The following is a 21,742-nucleotide window of genomic DNA, read 5'->3' as shown; positions in this document are numbered from 1 at the left end:
TAAAAAAGTAGAAGAAAATCTATTATAAAGCGAAATTAAAGATAAGAGCTGATAATACAGGTCTTAGTGTAGCCTTTTGATGAGTTTACTTTCTTCTTTTTGGCCAAGAATTCAATATTTGCCAATTTACAAGAGCCCCAAAGATTTGCTTAGAACTTCTAGAATTGGTTTTATTAATAGTAATCATAATAATCATAATAATAAAGTTTTCATCGGGAATATACTCTACCCTAGAGTTGCAAAAGACAAGTTCATTACAGGAATGGCAAGACTTTTGTCTAGTACATAGAAAGCGCCTGTTCACGCATTACTACTCTTTTCTTTTTCATCCGTCGGTTTTGAAACCAAATTTTAACTTGTTGATCGCTTAAATTCAGTCTGTTTGATAGCTCTTTCCTCTTCTGTCGGTTAATAAACTCATTGAGGAGAAACTCGTTTTCCAATTCAGCAATTTGTTGTTTTGTGTAAGGTTTCCGTTTCTTTCTTAATCTCCCCTGTGCGGGACACCAAGGCAAACCTACAACAAACATGTCGATAATTTAATGGATAAATTGTCTGCAATACATGGAGCATGCAATAAACAGCATTACATAAATGTAACTTGCCCAAGGTATGTTTTCGCCAAGTACATTGGACATCACAAGAACTACCTATCTTGTCAGATTAACTGATTATCTCCTCAAATGGATAAACGTGTAACTAAAATAATTCTAAGGGTCTTTTAGAAAATTATTCTCTAGGTCTCTTCTAGATAAAGTGAGTTATTTAAGGCATACCATCCTGCACTGTAGATCTCAGACATGACTGGACTGCTGCAGACTGCACTGTCAGGTTCAAGTTGACCGAATTCTTGATGTCCTCCTTTAAGTTTGAAGGAGAGGAATTCACTTCAAAAAGAGCCGATGAGCCATGCAAACCTCTTTGCAGGCTGGAGTGGTCATACTTCACTGGCTTTAAGTTGGTTGGATGAGTAATACTTGGGTCATTGGCAAAAGAGAGCCTCTGCCTGCATCTTTCCTCCTGTTTGGAGCTTGCTTCGTGGGCGTAGTATTTATTGTTTTCTTCCAGGCACTCTTTGTTGCTGTTGGAATTGATGTTGATTGGAACAGAGCCCGTAAGGTAAGGCTGCGAGGAGCCGCTGAAAGCATGGTTCTGAGGCTGAGCTGTACACGAACTTGAGCAAGTCCAGGGGATCGAGCTTCTGGGGTAGGAAATGGTGGGCAGAGCCGCCAATTGACTGCCATTAGTCCGCAAATTAGGAAAATAAAAGGAGTCCGGTGATTGCAAATTCAAGAGAGAACCAACGTAGCCAGATCTGTAGAGACTGCGATCACACATTTCCAACAAAGGCCTTCAGCTGGTCTTACAGCAGGATTTAGTTACAACGGGGAATAAGCGGCAAGCCTAAAACGATTGGACGAAACTTTGCATACAGGTTCTTCAAAGCCGGTAATTCAGCACCGCCTAACACCCACTGAGCCCTCTTGTTCTCAGTATTATAGTAATACTTGAAATATTAAAATCCCTAACTTGCAAGGGGGAGGAGAAAGCTTTGTCCCCACTCCTATAAAAATGAATGGAGTAGGAGTGGAACGCTGCTTTCCAAAAGGGAAACTAGGAGAAAACAAACATTTGTAAAGCTAATGATCGTGCACTTTAGCTAGAATCTGGAGAACGGTGATTTCTCCTTATGCCGACTTTACTCGATCATTATGATTATTACGCGTTATTTCTCACCTATGGTTTCCTCATTTATTGTAAAGGTGTGAAGCTATTTGCTATACATACAGATGCACATGCACATATATGTTTATTGCAAACATCCTTATATACATGCTTGAAATTAAAATCCTCATCGATGCTTTGCTATTATTGGTATGATTATGATAATGATCTGATATGACTCTAGCAGTAGATTATGCCCCTTCAGGTTTTCCACATTTTAACTTACATTGTCCACCATGTGGGGGAGAGTGTAATCTTTGAAGGTCTGTGTTCTTTACAGGGTGTTCAGTAATTTACATTTCCCAGTGCACACACACTGTTAAAAAATAAAACCTTTCACTCTTTCGGCCGACATGTTTCTTATTGAGGAGACTTTATTTTTTAACATTGCAAAGTAAAAAAAAAAAAAGTCCAAAGAATACATTTCTATCACGTGCAATACATTTTAGAATAACCCGCCCAAAGTAAAGGTTTTCTTGATTGATTTATTTTTATTTTCGCAAATCAGGCTTATTAATAAGGACTGGCGAGGGAAGAAGCTAAGAATTAATTTGGAAACTGCGAGAAAACACATCGAGTCGGAGGTACAATAAGACAAGGCAATAATTAGAGTGGTCGCCACCGGTTTTAAATTGGCTAATATGACATAATTTCCACAGCGTTTATTTTTCCCCCATTACGTGGTCAGCCCCTGGCACTGGGGGTTTTTTATGGTCAAACATGATTTCAAGAATTTCCCCCCTGCTTTTCGCGTAACAACGGAATTAAAAAGGACATTAGTGAGCGTCCACACTCCATACCGCCTGACTCTGGCAAAGGGTGAACGAACCGAGCTGTGACGAGCTTTGGGGAGCCGTTGATTGCTTTTGAGGAGTCAGTTCTGAATTCCGCGAGGCCTTCTGTATAGTAACTAAGACCGAAATATTCCATGAAAAATAAGGCTAATGGCGCAAGAGGCTTGAACCTATTTGCTAAAACATACGGAAATATGGGGTAAGGCGGGTGATATGGGGCAAATTATCAGAGGAAAAGGCTTCAGATGATCATGGATCTTTATTAGATCATTTTTCATCAGTCAGCAGTCTTCAGAGCAGGTTTTCGGAACATAAAGTCGACTTCTAAACAATATTTTCGGCATCCATCCATTTAATACATTTCACACAGTACATACATACACGCTGCTTCTAATCTGACTATTTCATATGGATCACTTCCATAAACGGGATGTCCCCACAACGGAATTAACCCAGCTTCAAAGAGCAACATAAAGCACTGACTTCATCGTGTTATATTAGCTCGATTAAAATATCAAACATGGTTAACACTAAAGGTTAATTTTCCATGTTATTGTCTTGTTAATTACAGTTTTAATCTTGGCTTTATTTCTATGAGGAGATCACACATTGACATTTTCCTAATGAAACTTGTCTTTCTGTTTAATGGGAATTTTGAGTAAATTATACAGTAATTTCATTGCCCTCGAAGAAAATCTTTAAATGATTACTCTCCAGATTATTCTCCTAGACCACACAAGACCACACAAGCAGTGCTGGAGGATATTACTGACCACTGCCCTTAATTTTTATTGTTTGAGTTATGTCTACCAATTGAGTCTCTCTTATTAACTTATTTGTTTTCGTTTTCCAATATGCTGGACAATAGTTGGGAAAAGTTTAGTTCTCTTCTGCCCCAGCGTTTCATAAAGAAATCTGTAATTGCTTTTAGCCTCTCAGAAGAAAAGAATGGGCATTTTGTGTTCAAAAGAGTATATTTTTCCCCAGTAAAAAAACAAACAAACCAAGAATAGATGTGAGCTCTGTTACCGGAAAGGAAGGTGACACTTCAAACTAGTTTTTATGGTGTCAGAGAAACCAGGACTTTTCAATTAACCTTAAACTCATCTATAATTGTAAATGAATAATAAAATAAATATGGAAAGAAAAATCTTAGCAACAGCAGAGGTATTTATAGCTGAAGAAATAATGGTTATGTTTAAGTCTGCGCAAGCATGACACAATATTTTGTAATAGAATCCTTGTTCAAAGTTTTTGCCGGTGGTGGGGTGAAAATATCAGTGATCAGAAGTCTTGTTGGACAGGATATCTTCAGCTGTAAACATACGCCTCATTTGTTAAACCATATTCTTTAATAAAACGTGCCTATCCCTATATTCTTATTTGTACAAGAAATGTAATTGTTTATTATAGAGCTAGCTCGAGACCTTTGCTCTTAAGCGCTTTTGGGTAAGTGTTGGATCAAAAGTAGTGTGACTACTAGACCTGATTAGGCTTCCAAACCCTTTGATTTTATAGGCATAGTCTTTCCATTTGAATATGAAAGTTGTGCCGTGTAAATAAATGGTATTGAGTTGTCATTGTACTGTGGAGATGCAGCACCTGGTAACAGGAGTGAAGTGCTTCCCCGGCCTATGCCAGAGATTGTCCAGGAGATGGCAGGATTGTCCTATACATCCACGCTCACTCCACAGCACAGCTATAGGAGTCAAGATCAGCGGTAAATAGAGAGCAACCAAGTCGCCACCACACCATATTTCAATTCAATTTACTAATGTACTCATTAATTATGTGAAATAAAACTATACATGTATTATATAATAAAGATATTTCAATCATCAGAATTCTGCTAATATGTATAATCAAAGTACTCTCGAATAGTGTGAAATAGAACTTTCTCTTTCACACTTTTATTTCTCACAATTAGTGAGTACATTAATTATCTATAGTAGCAGAACCATTATGATTACGCTACGCTTCAGTAGTCTAAAATAAATTACTATACATAAACTGTGGGGCCATAAGGTCTCTTAGTTAGGTGCTGGCAGTGATATGATATGTACACTGCACACACAATGGCTGGATATATTATAATTCAACTGATAATCCAAACAACTGTACAGAATCCAATAGCCTTTGATGTAGACGTTGTCTCTAGCACCAGAGCAGCTCTCCATACTTTCTGCCGAAGCATTCTTTAATTTCTTCCATATCACTTCCATGCTCCTTGTATGCGTACCTACAGACAGTATATTTCGTAAATAATGCTTCGAAATGCAGATGAGTAGGGGAAAAGGAAGCCCTCGCCTTTCTGACTATAGTTGCAGCTTTCTTTCTATTTCTGCGCGTTAGGCTCCATGGGACAAAAATTAAAAGCAAACTCCTCATATGTAATTGAGTTAGTAGCGGGTTCAGATTTCATTCTGATGTATTATTTGCACGTCAAGTGGAGTTGTAATCTTGCCTAAATCTGCACTCAGTATTCTGATACAAACTGAGTCTAAAGGCTAACCTTACAACAAAAAATAATATAATACGAGCGAGTTCTGGGCAAAAAGAAAACTAAACGTTAGCAATAAAAATCTAACCGATGAGTATTTCTTAGTTTAAAAGTATTTCAAAAAATAGGATGAAAAGGTTCTAACAGATAGACGGACTTTAAAATATATAGAGAAAAGGGATTTTTAAGTTCTAACAAAGGCAGCATTGGTTATCAGAGACGGGTCAACACTTTTTTGGACATTTACTCTATCTCCCAACTACTTCAAGTTAGAGATTTTATGTTCCCCCAAAGTCTCTTATTTTCCCAGGGAAAGAAAATCCAATTTGGAACCTGGCTTTCCAGCGGAGAGAGATTTTTTTTCCAAGTTAAAAAGGAAGGTGGGGGCGAGGGTGGGAATAAGTGTAAGGGTAACGTGTGAGCCTAACACTTCGCTGTACAGGTCATTTTGTTAAATGAATGGGCTGACAAAATTCTGGGCCGCTTTCTGAACTCCACACTCAGCCAAACCAGCTGCATCAGGGAGGCTTGTTGGTGTGTGAATGCAGATTCAGGCCTAAGGACACAACAAATATTCTAAAATGCCATGTGAAGCAAACACGTATGGAACATTTAAAACACCGGAAGGCTGCTCAAAGAAGCCGCATTTCTTGAGAGACGAAATATCACAGTGGAGCTGAAGTTGCTGGAAAACCACAATTATGTTTCATAGAGCAAACTGTATTCATTATACAAAGACCTGATATAGCAAAGAGCCCCGTCTTTGGGCTGTATTCTCGACTTTTTAATGCAGCCTGTTGTTAGATATCTGACTTGCTTTAAAAAAAAAAAACAAGCCATAAAAGTAGCCTTTCCATAATGCAGCCTGCGAAACGCCACGCTGTAAAAATAAATGCGATTTTCTTCAACTGTTTTTATATTGAAAAGAAATCGTTTTTATTGAAGATGTTTTAAGGAGCTCTTGACAAACTCATTCACGGCTTTGAAGTTGAGCCCCCATTTCCAACACAATTCCAAGTAAAGCAGACCTTAAAACAAAGAACGGAAACAATATCGTTTGATGGAAAGGGACTTAGTGTATGTCTTACCCACATACGTTAAGTATCAACATGTTTAGAGCAATAGGCTATTATAATAAATAATAATAGTTCGGAACACAACATAGTTTAATAATTACACGAGAAATAAATGGAGAGATTTTCTCTTTTCTCTCCTAGCAGTAAACGGACTTGCATGATCAAAATCACTGCATGGGTATCATAACACGCACACTAAGATTCAAACAAAACTAAAACACAACCGCCAGCCTCTCTGATCTATATAAATTACGGCATCTTTCGAAAGTCATCATTTATTGCTTCTTTCATTAACACCCGTGTATTTTTGTAACTTAAAGGTATCAGCAAGCTTCACTTCTGTAACAAGAAGTTTTCAAACCATATGATGGGGTGAAGGTGGAGAGTCTTGTGCTTGTTCAGACAAACAGGATAATAGGGCATCCAATACATTATATAAAAATACACATAACGTTTATACACACCTTTATACAGCATGTCCTCTATATGCAATATGATTAAACACTGGAATTCCATTTAACTGTGTGTTCCTAGTATGCAGCTAACTAGCTAGCTATAAACTGATAAAACTTATCTGTTTCGGACTATCTTACTAACGAAGAGCAAATGATAACCCTATAAAACTGTATTGTTTGAAGTAATTGCGTGTGATGCATCCGAATAAATGCATCTGCACAGAATATTTTGTTATTCTTAAAAATAGGGAGTATGAAATCCTTAATCTGCAAATGAGTACAAAGTAAAATCCCAAAAAATATGTGTAATACAGAAAGTCATGGAAACAGCTGAAGTTAAATATGTTTTTCTAGTTCCAATCTGGCTCCAAATTACATTTTTTTCTGAAAAAATAATAACCACCTCCCAACAACATAAAAGTAGCTATTTTCACATTAACAACCACTCACTGTATATGCTGGTGGGCTCATTTTATTTTAGACTGAGAACAGTGTTATAATGATTTCTTAATCCCCAATTACATTACATTAATTATTATTTTTTTAAAAAAATTCGGCGTGGTTGTGAAATGTATTATACCAAATCACAACTGACAGTCTTGGCACCCGACTGTTCAGAGACAATTTTACGGAAAAAAAAAACAGATAAGTATTTAAGAAAATTATAATTGTAACTGATCAACATACTTAAAGTCGTTTATACTGGCCTAGAGGGAGGAACAGAAGATATTAAAATACACAAAAAAAGAAGAAAGAAACAGAACTACAAAGTCAAGTTTTGGCAGCATTCTCCACGGATCGAGAAAAATGCTGACATTAATTAAAAGCAAATCACAAAATCTCGCCGCCGTAGGAAGGGGGGAAAATATTAAATATATTTTCAAGTCTTTCCAAAAGTCTTTAGCTGATCGTAAATTGCATTTATATTTCCGTCACTGTCCACAACCAATAGATCAAGAAACATTGTCCTTCAGCTTTGAGACTATTTTCTTATCCTTCACCCTTCTATTCTGAAACCAAATGGTAACTTGTCTCTCAGACAGGTTTGTGGCTGCGGATATCCTTCGCCTCTTGTCCTTGTTAATGAACTTGTTAATGGCATATTCATTCTCGAGTTCTTTAAGTTGCAGTTTTGTATATGGCACTCGCTTCTTTCTTCCACGTCTGTAGACACACATATCTGGCTGGTTTAGTGCAACATCCCCTATTGTAAAAGACATTATGCGAAAAATTAGAATTTTATTACAGGCGTTTAAATCTTAACTGATACTTGCTGGGCACTGGTTTTCATGGGAAAATAAATAACGTTAGGCTGTTTGCAGCTTATTATTATTTACACACCCACATTATTTACACGCTATTAAAGCACGAAAATCTTGATGGTCTGTCATCGCTTTCCAAGCCTGCGTGGTAGCGAGCCTGCAAAGTTTCGCAGCGCATTTGCTGGGGGGTTGAGTTAAGTGACATGTATGTAAAGTACACGGAGAACTTTGTTTAGTGTGTGTTTCCCTGTGTCTGTATGCATGTGGTGTTGTGCATGTGCACACTCACCGCATGCAGTTTCTTAACTACTCTGGGGTGAGTCTTAAATGCTAGGCTGAATCAGAGACAATCCCAAGCATTCCAGACATCAATGGGCACATCTTCCCAAACCAGCAAAGGCAAAAGTGAATAAAAGTCCAATCATCCAAACAAATTTAAAACTAGCCATAAGGCTAGGACAGCTGGGCTCTGGGGTCTATCACACAGGGTGGAAACACAGAGTGTGATATTCTTAACCAACATTTCCCCCCTGCGCCGGGGGGCTGTGTGCGCAGAGTAACCAGGTCGCCAGGCCGGCGAGTGTAGCACAGGGCGGAAATTAAACTCAGACCAAAGCTCTCCCTCGCGTACCTGGGAAGGGCGATTTCCAAAAATGTGAGCTCTGGGACTGGTCTTTAGCGCAGTAAACCTGACTGTTCCAGCCATTAGCCAGAGTCCAAGACTGATAGCCCTCCATTGAGATGTACGTTTCGTGCCTCGGCTCCCCAGAGCCGAACGTGGAGACCATGTCTATGTAGCCAGGAACGTGCTGGTAAGGGTTGGTATAGCCCTGGTAAAAGGACACTTCCTTGGCCCGGGAGGAGACTTCATTGGCGGGGACGCTTGTGCTGGCCAAACTGGAGACGTCCATATACTTTTCCACGGGAAAGCCGCCAATGGAGGCATGGGGGGAAGACTTCAGGGCGTTCTGCTGGATCCCGACCCCGTGGGACATCCGACAGCTGTAATATCCATTGCCAAAGTGATAGCCGTAGCCCAGCGCCGGGGCGGCCGGCGGAGCGGCGGAGCCCGGGCACTCTTTGGAGGGCGGATCGGAGCGGGCCGCGGAAGCCGAGCGCTCCGGGCCCCCAGCGTACGCGAAGCCCGGGGCGGCCGCCGAGCGGCCCGAGTGAGCCGCCCCGAACACGGGCGACGAGAGAAAATTGCGGCACTGGCTGGAGGCGCCGCCGACCCCGTCTCCTCTTAATCCTTCCATCTCCCAGCTCGCGGCTTTGCTCATGGCCTTGCACATCCCTGGCTGCGGCTCGGTGCCGGGCTAGGCACGGTGCACATTGTTATTGCCTCCAACAGGTTAGATCATTGTGGTACGTTTATAAAAACTAACTTCAGGTTGGGAGGGGGACAGGGGGAGGGGGCGGCCTGCTCCAGATTAGTTTGCCGGAGTCCGAGGGCGCCTCATAGGCTGCCGCGGAGCATGTGATCCTCCAGGCGCCTGAAGTAGTTCAGAGCTCTCAGCCCCTGCCCGGGACCGGCGTGTCCACTTGCCTCACTTACTCATATTTTACTGTTCGGATCCACCGGCGTTTACTCCGAAACGCGCTGATCACGCTAGTGGGAGAGGGGGTTTCATGGCCCCCTTGTCTGCAGCACCGGCGGTGCTTTGGTCTCCCGGCTAGCTTCCATCGCTTCAACAGGCTGAAAAGAACGAACGAACGAACGCAAACAAACAAGCGCTCCAACTTTTTGACCGTATTGCGCAGGAAGTGGCGGGGGTGGGGAGGGAAATGTATTGCCATTGTCCAGAATATCTCGGCGTTTACTGCAGCTCTTCACACTTGAGATTATGTCTTACTTCATTATCGATTCATACGGCTATTTACATTCGGGCTCAAAGTCACGGAAAGTTGCTGAGGACTAGCAGCCAAATTGTCTTAATTAACGATCCTACTCCAAGATTTGAACCGTTACTGCTAAATGCACATAATGGGGATGCATTTAAATAACCATTTAGTTTAGAAGTAAACATTCCTTTCCGAAATAGATTTTTTGACATTTCTGAGTTATTAATGATCGCTACACGGAAGTTTGCAGTATCTTTCTAATATCTCATAAAGAAATATTAGACTTTGCAGGGTTTTGTTATTATTGTCATTTGGATACTAGATCTATATTACCAACTTACTGTGTGCTCTAACAGGGTATATAAATGACAGTGCTGTTTACGTTATTTCTGAAAAGTATAGTGCATAAACATATATAGATATATGCGTGTGTGTAAGATCACAGACACACAAACACACGCACACATAAATGGCAGATCTTATATCATTGCCGATAGCCATTAAAATCCACTGTCTGTGTACTGCACAAGATGTTAAACCTGGGATTCATTACATGTGGCTTTTTTCTTGAAGTGTCAGTTAATCTAGTGGTAAAACTGACAAGTTAAAATGCCGTCTTTGCTTATTATTATTATGGTTCTAGGGTTAACTTTTCAAGACTGTAACAAATCTTTATATTGTCTAATGGACACGAGTGCTGTGTCGGTTTTGAACTTGCCGTAGTGCAAAGATCCTAAAATGTAGCACGTTCTATAAACATATCTCAGTCTTATTGGATTGGCTCTTTTCAGCATTCTTGCTCTCGATTTACTTGTTGCAAACACTTAACACGCTCACTTGGACATAATATGCAACAAGTTACTACATGGAAGCTTCTCCAAAGTAAAAGGAAGAGGGGTTTTTAAAATTAAAATGATAACAGAAATGTTTTGAATGCTTAACACACACACACACAAAACAACACAGTGGACGATTCAAAGAAAAGGACAGGTTATGGAAGGCGAAATTAATATTTGACATGATTTTGTTTTGAAATGCAATTTGCACTGATAATAACAACCAAGGATCATAAGCCCGTTGGGGTATTTTATATAAAAACTCTGATTTCTCTTTATTAACACTGGCTTCAGTGAGTTGAATGAGAAAGCGAACCGCTTCGTAGTAATCGCAGGTCTTTTAGTTTTGTAGCAAGTCTAATAATATTTGGCAGTTTCTGGAAGTGGGGTGAGGAATGACAAGCTGGTGCCAATAATCACAATAACAACCGCCTGGCAAACACAAGTTCGTGTTCATTAGCTCCAACCACTTAATTACTCTTAATCTTTCATAATCAGGTAAGAAGTCAAATAAATAAACCAGACAGGGCTACGTATTTCGCTCAATTATAAGCCGACTCAGTATTTATTCCCAGGATATAAAATGGTACCTAATTAGGGAAGTGGATCCTAAGGATACAAGTAAAGACTCATTCCTTTAGTTTAGTGAATTCAGTTTTCCCATGGATTCTTAACTAAAATATACAATATTCTGAGGTATTTAAGATCGAAAATGGGTATTGCACTGGCCATGTGCAATTTTCTGTTTGTATCTCGTACTGTAGTTCTTCTAGCCAATAAGTATATTGTAATAATCTTTCCTTTCACAAAAATATTAAAAATGTATTTAATAAAAAAAGAAACTTAAAGTATGAAGTTTCTTGTCTGCTTAGCCCTCTTACATCAAAGCAAATTAAATTGTAATTATGTCTTAGCGCGAAATAACACCAAAGACCACTTTCGCGTCAATGAGTGTTCTGTGATTCCATGCCCAGTGAGACTAAGTCTCTGAACAGTGGTTTGGGATCAATAATTGAAACTCAGTAATATGCCATTTGGTGAGGTGTGTAAAAACACAGCGTTGCCTTACTCTCACGCTTTGCACGAACAGGATATTATGAATGTGAATAAAAATAATGAGCTCATAAGTCAAAGTCTCTTTATAATGTCTGAAAATACACACCCAGTTTACATGTGTTAAGATTTGCTGTTTTAACTATGCGGTGCACTTAGGTGTAGAACAAGAATCTAGACTAATTAATGCTTGCTTCTGTGTAATATTACACTTTGATAATAAAGTATTCTAAAACGATGCCTTATCTACTTCATTTATTGTGAAAAAGTATTTTAGAAGGCAGCGGCAACTGACAACTTTGAAACTTGTTAGTAGATCGGAATAATGAATGTTTTCATTTGCTCCAGAATGTTACAGAATAATTTTCCTTCCCTCTAGTGTATAGTAAGTGTGTGCATAGTTGACATAATATCTGTATGAAATTTTCCATTTAGAAATAATACGGGCATCAGCATAGTAAATTAGCTAGATATCTTCATGCACATCATGCAGGAAAGTTACTGAGCTCTTCCCATAAAGAACTATGCCGCATTTTATGATTTTGAAATTACCTCGTGTCCTCAAAAATCTTTGGAAAAATCTATTAGAGTTAGTAATCAAACCTTTGTCCTAATTAAACATACGGATTGACCCATTGTTGTGCTTCTCTCTTTCACCTCCCTTTTCCGTCTGCCAAGCAAACACACCCTCGTCCTTCCGCCACCCCCTTCTTTTACCTCTTTTCCAGGCTTCCATGGGATCTGGCTTTGGTAACGTTGTCCTCTTCTCTGAGCTATATTTTAAATTTATTTCTTTATTTCGATTGCCCTTCTGAAGTCACGGTCTATTACTAGAGTGTGCTGCAGAAAACAAAACCATACCAAACAAACCAAGGAACTTTGCACTTTTGGGTTCAGCCTGAACAGCTCATATACAAAATAAGGAGATTAGTAATATTTCAACAGCTACCTTCTCCAGTCCTCGCTAGATTTTTTTGTTTAATGTTAACTAGTTTATGTTTTTAGTGACTAAGTAGACCTACATTGTTTATTTTCTGTGTTTCTTTTTCTTCCAACTCAACAAAAAGACCCAGTAGAAATAGAAACAATTTCAATAAAGAAAAGGATTAATTGCCAGTAAGGATATTTGTTAAAATATGTTTTCCAAATCTGTCTTATGGATGCACAGAACTTTATTCAGGAAGTCAATTAACTCTGATATTTGAGAGATACATCTTCATAGACTCATAGAAATGTAAGCCTGTGTAAAGGACCTTGAGAGGTCACCGAGTCCAGTCACCTAAGCTTCAGAACATTGAAAAGTATCACTCTGCACAGTGGCCTCTACAAAATCCAAGCAGACTTTTAAGCAAACGTGAGTGTTTAACATGTCCCCCCATAAACAGGTATAAAATCTTTCATAAGTCCCAGCCATTATTTAGAATTATAACTCGTGCTGGCGTTGCATACAAGTCGCTGCAGGGAACTGATAAACTGTTCGGTTTAAACCGAAATAACTTTTTACATCACATAAAATGTTATCAGCAGAACTTCGCAACATACGTCCCATTCGTGAAGCTAGCCACAAAAAGACGCAGTGTTATTAACTTTGTAATATATGGTGCTCAAAGCTTTCTTTGAGTTGTAATCAAGTTGTATATTTACCACGACAGTGAAATATTTTTAAAAGCACAAGTAATTAGACAACTATGCTAGAGTCCTCCTACATAATAATTCTAGCTTTGTCCACCTCTCATCAGAAAGTAGAATAAATATAAGCATATTTATATATGTAGGTGTATGTATGGACATTTGTACTTTAATTATATCTTTATATACAGGAGAAGAATATGGGCTCCTAGAAAGCACGGATGTCTCCAGTAAAACTCCAGGCAGCTGCTGTACCCAGCAGCAAGTCTTCAGCAACAATATTAAATGGCTTCCAGTTTTTGCAGAGTTGGAGGTGTAAGCAGAGAGAGACATTCTCTCAAGTTGCACCATTCAGCATTTCCCATGATTATATCGTACGATGTAAGATCCCAGCTCTGTCACTAGATGGCTCTACACGTTTTTCTTTGGAGGCTCAGAGTGCAGATTAATAATGTAAATTTGAACTGTATTGTTTCCTTGTATAACAGAACTGGACTTTCTAGCTTGCAAGAGTGAAGTATCTGAGTTTATATATTTTTTTACTACAAAGGAGGGAGAAGGTTCCCACAGAAAGTGAACCTGTTGTCTTAACACAAACTTTCAGGTATAATTGTCTTAGTGCAATAAATCTCAGCTTGTTTTTTTCTTCTTAAAACCAGCCTTCCTATAATTCGCTATAGATCTATAAGTAAATAAAGCAAACAGGCTCTAATTTCCATGTTGTGAGTAGTCAAGTCAAGGGCAAAGCGACATTGTATAATAACGTTAGATCTCATCAGACCATTTCACCTACACATGAAAATTCTTTTTTTCACCAATCGCTTTTAATAATAATTGGGCAAAGTTCATGGATCATTATCTACTTGAGCCTGGGTTCTTCTATAGATACCTGGGTGAAATCAACTGCAACATCGGGCCTTTAGTTATTTGAGAGAGAATATAGACATATGCAACCAGAAGTTTTTTGCGAGCTCCCACCTGAAACAGTGCATCTACACGTTGTATGTTACCTGCATTAATAATAATATTTTACAATTTACCTCTGAACACCCAAAGTTAAGAAAAAAAAACAAATATTTAGCCAGTGTTCCCCAGAACACCTTAAAACTAGCTAAAAACTGGTTGAGATTTCAGTCGATTTAATATGAATTTCTCTTTCAGTGAAGATTTAACAGACATGATCAAAATATTAGTTGATATCATAAGTAACAACTCTCAAGATAAAATAAAATATTTTGGCTGTAGGCCTACGCAGCTATTTAAAGCTTATAAGAACAACTGAGTAAACAGGGTAGCAAAAACTCACCTATTTTCATCGGTCTATATCATTTCCTTTACATTCCTTCGCTGATACAACCCTTTAAATATGTGTTGAAAGTTTTCTAGATTGCACTCATTATTAAAAGAAAAACTATAAACATTTATAAAATATATCAATCTAGTTTTCTAAGAATATAAATATCAAACAACTAGTTTATTAGTGGATATCCATTTTTGAGAGGAATGATTAATTGTATTGTGCTGATTGTTTTTGTTAGTTAATATCTATTTAACAGAGGGTTATTACCGTCTTTATGGCATGTAATTTGCCCAACATGCGAATGTAGCTACATTTTGAAACACGTTCTTCATAAATTGAAGTATTAATATTTAAACGGTGCACAATGTAACAAAACACTAATTAAGGTAATGCACAGTCGACCTTGTGTATAACATATTTTTCACATTGGGCGTTTTGTAGTACCCTATACCATAAAACAATTATTTTCTTTTTAGTGGTGCAGTAACATTTTTGGAATATAAAGCTCTACTGGATTTGGTAGTGTTCAAATGTAAGTGTGTTGGAGATGTGGTGTCTAGCTGTGGTTTTCAAAAAAGGGGGAAAAAAGATACTAACCCAGTTAAAGTATTTAAGAAAACAGACGGGGGCGCCAAACGACAGCAATAAAGCAACCCACAGACTTCCGTTTCCCCTCCTATAACTGGTAAGACACTACTCAATCTGGACGAAATAGGCTTTCAGATCTATATTTAGGAGGGGTATTTTGCATAATAATTATTTCAACTGGCAAAACATAAGTCTGCATTTAACTGGGACCGGTTCCTTTTGCGATGGAAAGTTTGGTTACAGACTGTATTAGCCATCTATAGTCAATAATAGAGAAGTTTTTGAATTCAAGTGAGGCAGTGTTTACAGTACCTACAAACAGAGCCCAATATGTACATCGTCACTCTTCTGTTCAGAATTGTTTAATCTCAGGAACTGCTGTCCTTATAACATTTTAATAACAGGATAGCCTATGGAGACTGTCAGACAACTGAATGCATCCGATGAAGTGAGCTGCAGCTCACGAAAGCTTATGCTCAAATAAACTTGTTAGTCTCTAAAGTGCCACAAGTACTCCTTTTCTTTTTGCGAATACAGACTAACACGGCTGCTACTCTGAAACCTGTATCTTTTCAGTAAATATGGGTGTAGGAAATTGGGCTCTCTCCTGATAAAACAGAAGATACCGCTTTGTCACCAGTTATGGGTAAGAAAGGCAAATATATCACCATCTCTTACGGGTTTAAAATTATTTATGGAGAAATATAGTTTCAGAAAGTATGCTCTTGGATTCTGTTGGCAATATATAGGGCTTTGACGTTTACATTCCTTCTATTACAATATATGTTTTTCGTGTCTAAGTTAGGCACACTGCTCAAAGCTCCCTTCGGTTAGTGAAAAGTTGATATTTACTTCTGTCTGGATTGGGGCTGTAAAACATAGGACACCAAACTGCAGCTAAATTCACATTTCAAAGAGCTGACATAAAACTCTCATTAATAGAATGCTGGATTTTATAAACAATGCCTAGAATGTTTCCTAAATATTTCAAGGGGTTGTTTAGGGAGACTTTTAATACGTTCTTAAAAAGCCGTCAAGAATCCCGTTTTCGAAGTATGAATCATAAGCAAGAGCATAAGAACTTAGGAGATGTGACTTTAACATTACAAGGAAGAGCTTCTCTTGGCAAAAAAAAAAAAAATCCTATGTAATCACAGGAAACGTTGGAATATTTCTATACCTGATCAAATTCAGAAACTCGGGATCTAAAACTTCACTATGTGAAAAAAGTAGAGATTGGGTAGCTATTGAAGAGTACTCCAGAGATGCTAATGACAAAGGATTTATCTTCGTTTAAATGATTGTCATCAGCGTCATTATTACTATCAAAGTTATCACTGAGGAGAGACTTTCCGATAGTCACGTCTACTCAGCTTGCTAGCTCGTGTCCCTTACAGCACAAGACATTTTACTCCGGATCAACCCGGAAAACAACGGACAGCCAGCTAACTAAGCCACAGGTAACCTTGGCGAAACAATGATGATGAGAAGCATGTCTTTACTAATATTTGATGCCTTTGAAATACTAAAATCAAGTCATTATATCTCTCTCTATTTTTTTAAAATGCTTCGTTTTTCGTGGGGAGGGTGTAAAAAGAAACCTGTCTAGAGAATGAAATGACAGTGCTGCAGTACGGTGCTTTAAATCATTAATGCATTTAACGTTATTTGGACATTTTTGCCATCAAATTGCACAACAGAGAATATTTTCCCAAGAGGGGGGAAAAATAGTAGACTAGCTCCGACAATAAACAAGACTATAGAAAGTAAAAAGGACACCATATTTAAGGACGTAAGGAGGAAAATATACTAACAGCCTCCCCCCACCCCCACCCCCGGATTACAATAAATCCATTTGCAGGCTGCTGTGGTAGATGCACTTAAACTGCTATGTACCAGCAGAAATAGTTTTTTAAAAGTCTCAGCATAAGGTTTGTGTATATGGGGCTGGTTGGGGTGTGTGCTAGGAAAATTCCTAAATAAAAGTACGAGTGCATTCTTAACTGGAAAGTAAAAGTAAATAAAATACAGTGGAAGGGTAGTCTCAGTCCGCAGGTCCTCTTCCAGCATTTCCTCTTGTTGCGATCTAAAATCCGCTCTTAGATATATAAAGCATTATCTATTATTTAACATGTAGTTCTGTCCGAGGACAAACGAGAAAGAAGCTGCATCATTAGGACCTAAAAGGCAACAAAACAAAAATCAGAGCATAATGATGCACCTAAATGAAGGGGGAAATGTTGCACAGCTCATTTTATTAATCAGACTGTCAATTTCACCCCAGAGGCCAAACCCCAGAGCAATTCAAGCAAGATCTGATCACGCTAAGGACAAGAGCTTTACTCTTCACTTCTTGTCTTTCTTTCTTTCTACCTGGATATATTTGTCTGCTCAGAAACTGCCTTCATTATCCAGTGACAGAAGCTTGTGTTTATTTGCTTATAAACCTGTTACAATAAATGATTATTCGAACAGCGTCATTCCTACCTTAATGACGAGCACTACTTTTTGATGAATGACATTTCGGGCTAGAAAGGATGTATGGGTCATTTTGACCAGTCATTCCCTCGCTTTGGCATCCCACAATTTTTACGCCTCCCTCAAAAAGAGATAATAATATTTAGAGACACTTGCCGGGCTGAATGTGAATTAGCCCCTGCTGCAGCTCATCATTAGTACAGGACCAACCCTGCAACTTTGACATTTTTTATAAAGCTGAGATGATGGAAAGAATAAGAAAAGAGATGATTCTGATGGAAAGAGGTCTGCACAGCCCTACAGCTGGCAAAAGGCTCTCGAATTTGTCAGACACAGCTGGAAATGCAGTGCTGGAGGCCCTTGAAAATTCTCAACACACTGGTCGCCTCAGCCCTAGACTAACTTCCGCCTCTCTGCATAGCACTATAGGGGACATCCCTGCCAAAGGCAAATTTGAAATAGACACTTTATTCAATCTTCAACATCAGAACAGTGAAAGCAACGTCTCCTCCGAAATTGCTCCGTCGGAAAGCAGGAAGAAAATTAGTCATTATTCAGAAGTTGCTCAAGAGGCAGATATGAACAGTGATGTGGAGGTGGGCTGTTCAGCACTCCGCTCCCCAACTAGCCTGAGTTCCTCCCAGCTGAAGGAAAACAATAACAAAGGTAAATATTATTTTATCCTCTCGATCTAAATAGTACCGTTATTTGATTAAACGTGTTAGCCTATGGAAATAGCGCTCCATGTTCAGTAAAACCACTGCTAAAACTGTACACAATTATTTTTCATGTGTTATCACGATACACAAGATACACTAAATGGTGTTTATATAGCAAAGTGTCTCTATTATATTCATGGAAATCGCTCTCTTTCTCCCATACACAGAACTATATATATGTATTTATATAGTTTCTCTCGTTCTGCAGATCTGTCTGTATTTCTCCATCTATACAAATATACATACATGGAGTAAATTGAGTATATAGATAGTAGAAACTATGGATCTAAGTATATGTGTGTATTTGTCTTTCTTTGTACGTATAAAATATATCATTGTGTATTCACACTAATAATAATTGGCCATTGTTCACTTTCCATCTCTGATAACGCTGACTATTAAAATCCCCCCATCGTACCAGGTTTGAAATAAATTTGGTGAATTATTTTCATTGGGGAGTGTAATAAGAGAATAATCAATGGATTTCTTTGGGGCAATAGTAGATGCATTTTGTCAAATGTGTCAAAAGAAAAGCAAGCTACACCATAATGCAAGACATATCTTTGTTTATGGCTGCACTTATTTTGTGCCTCTCAAACGAAAATAAGAAAGGTTCATGTAGCTGTTAAACCTGATTCACAGGCTAGAGTTATCAGATCATCGCAGTATGAGAGCGGTACCACATCTCTAAAATTGTGCTCTGCATATGTACTCCGACTTGGCTAATTGGCTGCAGGAGCTAGAATTCTATAATTACTAAAATGCCTAATTTACTTAGAATAATTTCGTTATGAAGTGATTTAAAAAAACTTTATTGATTCTATTAACAGCAGCAATTTGTAACCATGACAGCTAGCCTTAATGATCAGAGTTCACAGCCAGACTGGTAACGTTACCTCCCGCTTTATTTAATACACGCAAACACATCTAGAGGAACAAATCTTTATTTCACAATTTGCTTGCTTGTTTGCCAGGCTATTCAGAAAGCAGCTCAGCTCCTACTACCACCACCTCGTCCTCAGGTTCGAGTCTAACCAGCCTGCACAGCAGCAGCAACGCACTGGGCAGCTCCGGCTCTGGGGCTGACCAGGTGAGAAGGTACCGCACCGCCTTCACCAGGGAGCAGATAGCCAGGCTAGAGAAGGAGTTTTACCGGGAGAACTATGTGTCTCGGCCCAGGAGGTGCGAACTGGCCGCGGCGCTCAACCTCCCTGAGACCACCATCAAGGTATCTCAGCTGAAGCGCTACAAACGCGGGGCTAGTACACTCGATGTGGATTTTGGTGCTTTTGTGCTGTCTGGGAGCTTAAAATATGAGATCGAGCCCAATTCCCGGCTAAATAGGTGCTTCTTACTGGCAGGAAAATGCAGTGGCGTATACATACCCTCCTCCTGTATGGCAAAAGAATAAATCCAATGATAACATAACAATAGAATATAAAAATAAATAGTGTTGCATAATTCCCACACGGTTTCTTAGCTATTTTTAGCTATGACTTTTGGTTAAAGAACATCCGGTCTTGTCTTTCCTGTTGGGTTTGTTTGTTTCTCCGGGTTGAAACTTTTTTTATTTGTCTATTAATTTTCCTTGTCAATTTGTATTGCCTTTGCACGTTAAAAAGGAAACAAACGATGACATTTACAAAAAAAAAAAAATGAAGCAGAGAAATTGGACACGTCAATATAATAAAATTCTATTTCTCCCATTTCGGACAAAAGCACTTGAAAGACAAATGCTGTATTATCTAAAACGGATTTAGTGTCTGACTGGCACAAAGCATTTCAGTGATTTATTCGGGGGAAATCTCTTTTGGTTGGATTATTTTAAATAATTTGGTTACTTATAGCACATTACAAAGAGGGAGTGGAGAACTAAAAAGCTTGAGACAAGAAAACATGCTGCTCCGTTACAGAGGGCGAATCTTAAGCGCTCTCCTTCATGCTTCAGAAAGATCTGTATGTTTGGAGTGTTCACTTCCTGAAAGTAGCCCTAGAAAATAATATAAAGCAAGGCTGCTAAAGCGGAAGGCAGATGCAAATGCCCATTGTTACAGGGCAGAAGCAAGGCTGCAGCGTTAGCAACTCGGAATTTCATTCGTACGGCTGCTTTTAAAAACAAAACGCAACCAATACTTTGCCGTGTGCAAACACCGGGGCAATTAGCAAAACGCAAACAGACCAAGCTCCCCAATAAAAGCAGCTGGGTTCCTTCAAAGGAGCCACTTTCATTTTTAATTCCTGACAGCGTTAACCGTCTCTGATGTCAGCGGGCTTTGTGCGTGTGCGAATTTGGAGGAAGGTTTTTAGGTAGCAAAGCAGGAGGACGCTTAACAAATAAATCACAGCCAGGCGAAGCAGCGGGGGTGGGTCCTGGGAGGGGAACGTGCCCGGCACGGCCATGCCCTGCTCGGGAGCGGCCGGAGCAGGGCTTGGCGGGCGCGGGGGGCGTGCGAGGCGCCGCGGCTGCGCGGCGGTCTAAGGCCGGCCTGTGTGTTGTGTCTCCCCCTCCCGCCAGGTGTGGTTCCAGAACAGACGGATGAAGGACAAGCGGCAGCGCCTGGCCATGTCCTGGCCCCACCCGGCTGACCCCAGCTTCTACACCTACATGATGACTCACGCGGCGGCCACGGGCAGCCTGCCCTACCCCTTCCACTCGCACGTGCCGCTGCACTACTACCCCCACGTCGGGGTGACGGCGGCCGCCGCGGCTGCGGCCGCCTCCGGGGCGGCCGCCGCCTCGCCCTTCGCCGGCTCCATGCGGCCGCTGGACACCTTCCGCGCCCTCTCGCACCCCTACTCCCGCCCGGAGCTGCTCTGCGGCTTCCGCCACCCGGGCCTCTACCAGGCCCCCGCCGCCGCGGCCGGGCTCAACAGCAGCGCGGCGGTGGCGGCGGCGGCGGCGGCGGCGGCCGCGGCTTCTTCGGCGCCCCCGGCCGGCTCCGCGGCCTGCTCCTGCCTCAGCTGTCACAGCAGCCAGACGGCGGCGGCGGCGGCGGCGGCGGCGCTGGGCTCGCGCGGCTCCGGCTCGGATTTCCCCTGCACGGCGGCCTCGCAGCGCGCGGACAGCGGCTTCCTGCCCTACTCGGCGGCCGTGCTGAGCAAAACCGCGGGCGCCTCCCCGGACCAGCGGGAGGAGGCGCCGCTCACCCGATAACTGCCCCGCCCGCAGCCGGGGGGGGGCAGCCGGGGGCGACCCTTTTGTAAGGGGCGGGGGGGGGGGCCGCAGCCGGGCTCTGGAAAGTTCCTTCTATTTTTGTACCGTTCCCCCCTCTGCCCCCGCTTTGGAGGAGACAAGAGCCGGGGGCCGGGGGGCAGGGCCCCGCCCTGACATTCCCCTGCACGCCCCGCGGGGCCCAGCGCCAGGCGCGGGGCTGCCTGCGGGCCCCCGGGGCGGGGTTTGCAGGACAGCGCGGCGCAGGGGCCGAAGGCTGCCCTGGGCGCCACTCCCCGGGGGGCCTGCACAGGTGTCACTGGGTGCAAAGCTC

At 40.8% G+C, this 21,742-nt stretch overlaps 3 protein-coding genes across 3 annotated transcripts; 1 reads left to right on the top strand and 2 right to left on the bottom strand.

Annotated features, from left to right (window-relative positions):
• Positions 1-240: 240 nt before the first annotated feature.
• HOXD12 (homeobox D12) lies at positions 241-6,353 on the bottom strand. Its single transcript, XM_038422437.2, has 4 exons — positions 6,349-6,353; positions 4,699-4,758; positions 777-1,351; positions 241-517 (listed from the first exon to the last, which is right to left on the bottom strand). Exons 1-4 carry the CDS (start codon positions 6,351-6,353, stop codon positions 279-281), a joined length of 879 nt encoding a protein of 292 aa, XP_038278365.2. The 3' UTR covers positions 241-278.
• A 1,150-nt stretch (positions 6,354-7,503) lies between these two features.
• Positions 7,504-9,068, bottom strand: HOXD13 (homeobox D13). Its single transcript, XM_038422300.1, has 2 exons — positions 8,444-9,068; positions 7,504-7,754 (listed from the first exon to the last, which is right to left on the bottom strand). Exons 1-2 carry the CDS (start codon positions 9,066-9,068, stop codon positions 7,504-7,506), a joined length of 876 nt encoding a protein of 291 aa, XP_038278228.1.
• Positions 9,069-17,595: 8,527 nt separating this feature from the next.
• EVX2 (even-skipped homeobox 2) lies at positions 17,596-21,411 on the top strand. Its single transcript, XM_038422571.2, has 3 exons — positions 17,596-18,204; positions 19,232-19,485; positions 20,773-21,411. Exons 1-3 carry the CDS (start codon positions 17,781-17,783, stop codon positions 21,409-21,411), a joined length of 1,317 nt encoding a protein of 438 aa, XP_038278499.1. The 5' UTR covers positions 17,596-17,780.
• Positions 21,412-21,742: the final 331 nt, after the last annotated feature.

This window comes from Dermochelys coriacea, chromosome 11 (genome assembly GCF_009764565.3).
Source record: "Dermochelys coriacea isolate rDerCor1 chromosome 11, rDerCor1.pri.v4, whole genome shotgun sequence".
Taxonomy (NCBI): Eukaryota; Metazoa; Chordata; order Testudines; family Dermochelyidae; genus Dermochelys; species Dermochelys coriacea.
Note: the sequence above shows the minus strand (reverse complement) of the source record. Positions and strands in the feature narration are given on the sequence as shown.

Excerpts from the sequence above, each read along its gene's own strand:
- HOXD12 (XM_038422437.2), bottom strand. Across the intron at positions 1,352-4,698 it reads AAAGAATGCTTCGGCAGAAA|GCCTTTGTTGGAAATGTGTG; the intron begins GTATGGAGAGCT and ends GACCAGCTGAAG. Across the intron at positions 518-776 it reads GAGATCTACAGTGCAGGATG|GTTTGCCTTGGTGTCCCGCA; the intron begins GTATGCCTTAAA and ends TGTTTGTTGTAG.
- HOXD13 (XM_038422300.1), bottom strand. The coding sequence starts at position 9,068 with ATGGAAGGATTAAGAGGAGACGGGGTCGGCGGCGCCTCCAGCCAGTGC. Across the intron at positions 7,755-8,443 it reads TTGGAAATCGCCCTTCCCAG|GGGATGTTGCACTAAACCAG; the intron begins GTACGCGAGGGA and ends CTTTTACAATAG.
- EVX2 (XM_038422571.2), top strand. The coding sequence starts at position 17,781 with ATGATGGAAAGAATAAGAAAAGAGATGATTCTGATGGAAAGAGGTCTG. Across the intron at positions 18,205-19,231 it reads GAAGGAAAACAATAACAAAG|GCTATTCAGAAAGCAGCTCA; the intron begins GTAAATATTATT and ends CTTGTTTGCCAG. Across the intron at positions 19,486-20,772 it reads TCCCTGAGACCACCATCAAG|GTGTGGTTCCAGAACAGACG; the intron begins GTATCTCAGCTG and ends CCCTCCCGCCAG.